Here is a 4,486-nt window from a genome sequence, read left to right on the forward strand (position 1 = left end):
ATCTAGAAAGAGCTTATTAGCTGGAATGTAAATATGGAATATGCTTTATAGTGTGTGGGAATCTCGCCCGCCGCGAGGCTGGCGTGAGACCTGCTGCGCACCAGTGATGCGGGTGGCCCACTCAGGGGCATTAAAAGCGGCAGCCATGGCGCCGCCTGGGCCGTCGATGACGAACGTTGTGTGCGTGGGAGGGTTTGACCCCCGGGGCCAAGGTTAGGGGTGAGTGCGTGTGCCCACGTTATTGTACCGTGTAGCTTTCGCATAGTTTAGTGTTAATAAACGTTTATTTTTCAGTTCAGTCGCCCAGCATCACTTCCTTGACAGCATGATGACGCGAACCCTTCATCTGGCACCCAACGTTGATTTAGCTGTCTGCTGCCAGCAAGATGGAGACGGAGATGCAAATGGTTCGGGAGGTGCTCCAACGGCTGGACGATACGACCGCGGCCTACTTCGAGGCAAAATGAGTTCGGGTCCCGACAGTGGCGGAGGGACGACGGGCGGCGATTGTGGCTTGATAGACGGTTTCGCCGGCACAGGTTCAAGGAGAGCGCGAGGCCGAGGTTTTCGGCGAAAGCGAAGATGAAGACGCCAGTGGTCACACTAAGGAGGCCTTGGTCGTGGAGCCCACAGAGAACGAGAACGACTCGGACCTTTTGGCGGTCCCTGCCGCACAATGCGGGCTGAAGCTCGGTGTCGACAAAAAACACATCCTCCCCCATGCTCTTCGGTGGCGTTTGTGTCGGGGGCCGCGCCGGAATGCGTCAGCGGGAAGCGAAGTGACCGGGACGACTGCGATCAAGATTCTGCGCAGCGGGAATGCAAGAGGCTGCAACTCAAGCCCCGCTCGGTACCCGTGGAGTCGAATGAGGAGAACGCTGCTGTGCTGAAGGCCACCAAGCTTGCACCTAATGCCCCGTGGTCCATTTTCGGCGGAGCGCGACTCATTGACATGGCTGCCCGAGAGCGTGATATTGAAGCATGTCTGGCTCGGCAGCGTGAGGAAGAAGAGCACCGACGAATGCGGAACCGGGGGCTCTTCCAGCAGAGTCGCAAGGACGACCTGGTGCGGCGCTCCGGTGTCGCCTCTGGTTCACAGAGAAAACGGAGTTCCTCGGAGTCTGGCAGTGATTCCTACTACAATGGAGAAAGGCAACCACCCTCGCAGCAGTGCAGCAACGACAGCCGTCACCGTTCGAAAAGTAGCCAATATGGCTCCCAGGCGCGCTGTGATGCACCGGTACGTGACGATCAGGGAGAATGTTCACACCAACCACCAGCTGGCCGCATCAGACGACCCGACTCAGACGTAAAAGTAGCATCGGCACTGCAGTCGACCGACGCGGTCTCCGAGTCCTACCCAAAGCGAACGACCCTTGGACACCTGCCAGGAACACTTTCGTCACAGGGGGGGGGGGGAATCTCGCCCGTCGCGAGGTTGGCTAGAGACGTGCTGCGCACCAGTGATGCGCGTGGCCCACTCACGGGCTTTAAAAGCGGCAGCTGTAGCATGGCCAGGGGTGCTATGCAGGATGGCCCGAGCTTCTCGGGCACAAGAGTTTGTTCCGAGCTCGCATCACGGCGGTCATGACAGGAAGACAGTGCGGAACGCGCGATAGCAGCGTTGATAACAACGGCTACAAGAACGAGCAGGCCGTCATATACGCATGTGCGGCATTTGCGGCGGTTTTCAAAGGAATGCTACGTGCGAACGCGTCAGCGCCGCCACTCAGTCAACATTTTGACAGTGTAGCGACGTCAGCGTGATTGTCGCGCTATCTTTTTGCCAACTGATCATCGCGCCTCCCATGGGCGTGTTCGTGGGCATTTGTCCTCTTTCCGAGAATTCTTTCGTTCCACCTGCAGCATGGAAATTTCCACTCTCGAAGGAAACAAGGGCGCACACGCAGCACTCTCGTGCGGCTCGTTTCGCTTCTCTGGAATATTACAGATAAATAAATGGACAGGTTACTGCTATACTTACATTAAACGTCTGAAGATTTTTCTCTAGTAACGAATCGGTAGAAACAATGTCTCCACTAACGAGTAACTAATAACATTTCTCGCCACAAATCCCACCAGGGGCGCTTACTTCGTGGCTGTGAGTGGTACATCGTGAGCGCGATGAAGTTGAATGCGAGACATCGTAGCCACGTGATGATATAACCTTTAGTTCTTCGTGCGTGTGTGCATAGTCTGTGCGAATAAGCTGATAGATTAATCGTGCCGCTCGCTGGCGTTGCGCCGTGAGCACTGCTCCTCCGCAAGAGCAAACGCGGTGGGCGGACCCGATCTTCGCCGCGGGCGTCCGTCAAACAAATTGATTGACGCGCGAACTCGGGCACAAAGTCGTTGATTCTGAAAAGGCCCCAATTCAACTCAGGACGGTCATAGTGCCGGTGTGCCTGTCAAGTGTTTCATGCAGTGGACGCTACTCAGCAGCTTCTTTGCATATAAAATAATTTGTTCAGCTTGCACTACTTGTGCAAGGCTGGGGCCATCGGAGGAGCTTGTGGTCACCTAGCTTCTTCGAACTTATTATGTGGCTCGTCTCAGTATGCTTGGCCTGCTTCAGAGTAATGACTGTATCAGTTCGGTCTCAATATTCGTGCGTTTGATTAGCTAGGCCTTAATTAACATGGAAGGAAATAGTTATGCCTTAATTCGTAATGTTTTAATTAACACAGCATTAATTATCAGATTTCGTTATCAAGGTCCTCATTAGCACGAATATACTTAACATAATCCTAATCAAAGTGATCATAATTACCGCGTACTTGGCGAGAAAGTTCCTAATTACATTTGTTCGAATTAGCGAGATCCTAATTAGCGTCGTGTTAATTAGCATGACCCTCAATAGCTCGGTTTTAACTAACATGATACTGAATAGTCCTGTCCTTACTGTTAAAGTTTTAATTACCACACATTATTAACTTAGGTTTAATTCGCAAGGTCCTGAAAAGTACAGAGGTCATTAACATATTCCTAATCAGCTCTATAATAATTAACATGATCACGGTGAGTAAGGTCTTGATCATGTTGGTTTTATTACACGCTCGTAATTAGCGTATTTTTAATTAGCATGATCTTAATTAGTTTGTTCTTAGCTTTACATGGTTCATTAGCATGGCCTTAGTATGACGTGTCATAATTAGCTCGACCTTAGCATGATTTAACTTAATCAGCTTCGTCATAGCATGTCCTGACTTAGCTAGGTATACTACCCAGCCAATTAGTTAATCAGCCGGCCGCACCTGCTCGCGGAGCGAGCAGATGATTAATAAGAGGACGAAGAGGGCGCACGCCGGCCGAGCAACGCGCTAGAATGTATGTACAGGCCGACCATGGTGATTATACACGTGGCCTCGGCGATTAGCTCTTGCCGCGGTGTTGTAAGGCGCTCGGTCGGAACTAATCTCGGAGTCCACGGATCTGAATATTCTCAAGGATACTTAGTGCAGACATTAAACGCTTGAAAATGAATTCAAACGGCCCGCGAACACATAAAAATATAGTTAGTAGAACTTTCTGTCACTTTTCTTGCATGGGTACACTTCTGCACTCAGTGGAACGACAAACAAATGAAAGAAGGTGCCTCTAGTTTGAAGACACAACCCAACCTTCTCGACCGCCCTTGACGTGACGCCGCGTTCCATCGTAGCCAATGACGCGGAGCACGCGCAGAGGGATGGATTTCACCTTCTCGCACTGTTAGCTCATTCAAAAGGGGGTGTCGCCAGAGCTCGGACAGATCCTGAGTTTCGGCAAACTCGGGCCATCCTGCAGGATGTGTGCGCGGGAGGGGTATGCCCCGCCGGGGCCAAAGGTAGGGGCGAGTGCGTGTTCCCACGTTGTTGTACCGTGTAACTTTCGCATATTTTTGTTAGTGTTGTTAAACGTTTATCATATTAAACGGCCAGCATCACTTCCTTGGCAGCCCGACGGCGCGAACCCTTCATGTGTATGTAGTACGCCAGAAATAAGAGAAAATCTATCATTTATTCACTGGGTATACTCTCTCCATGTTGAATCTAACGGCACATATTGCGTTCCTACGCACAACCTAAAATCTACAATGCGTTCCATATTTACGGTACAGCTAGCAAGCCTATGTTACGCTGTCGCAGTGTAATGTTCTATAGTTCACACATGCACAAGGTGAAAATTAAAAGGTAATTTTTGTGATTGGCTATTCACCACTCGCTGATCTCTCACCATTCGATAAGCTTGGATGAGAAGGGAAAAAAATTACAGAGAGATTGATATGGCAAAGGAAGAATTGTGACGTTGGTGGGAATTGGGGAAACAGAAAAAAAGAAATATTGCAGGTTATTTACTTCACGCGATGAATTCATCAGAGCAAAAAAAAGGACCTCAATTACTTAGGCGAAACTGCTGAGTCAGCGTAAATTCGTCGCTTGGTGCCGTTGTCGAAGAGGAATGAGGTTGCAACAAGTGCGAAAGAGGTGTATGAGAATGAAGCGCG

At 50.3% G+C, this 4,486-nt stretch overlaps 1 protein-coding gene across 1 annotated transcript; it reads left to right on the forward strand.

Moving 5' to 3' along the window:
- Positions 1-676: 676 nt before the first annotated feature.
- LOC125759143 (eukaryotic translation initiation factor 4B-like) lies at positions 677-1,591 on the forward strand. The gene has a single exon (XM_049417475.1). It carries the CDS (start codon positions 677-679, stop codon positions 1,589-1,591), a length of 915 nt encoding a protein of 304 aa, XP_049273432.1.
- Positions 1,592-4,486: the final 2,895 nt, after the last annotated feature.

The sequence above is a fragment of the Rhipicephalus sanguineus genome, chromosome 7 (assembly GCF_013339695.2).
Source record: "Rhipicephalus sanguineus isolate Rsan-2018 chromosome 7, BIME_Rsan_1.4, whole genome shotgun sequence".
In the NCBI taxonomy this organism is placed as follows: Eukaryota; Metazoa; Arthropoda; class Arachnida; order Ixodida; family Ixodidae; genus Rhipicephalus; species Rhipicephalus sanguineus.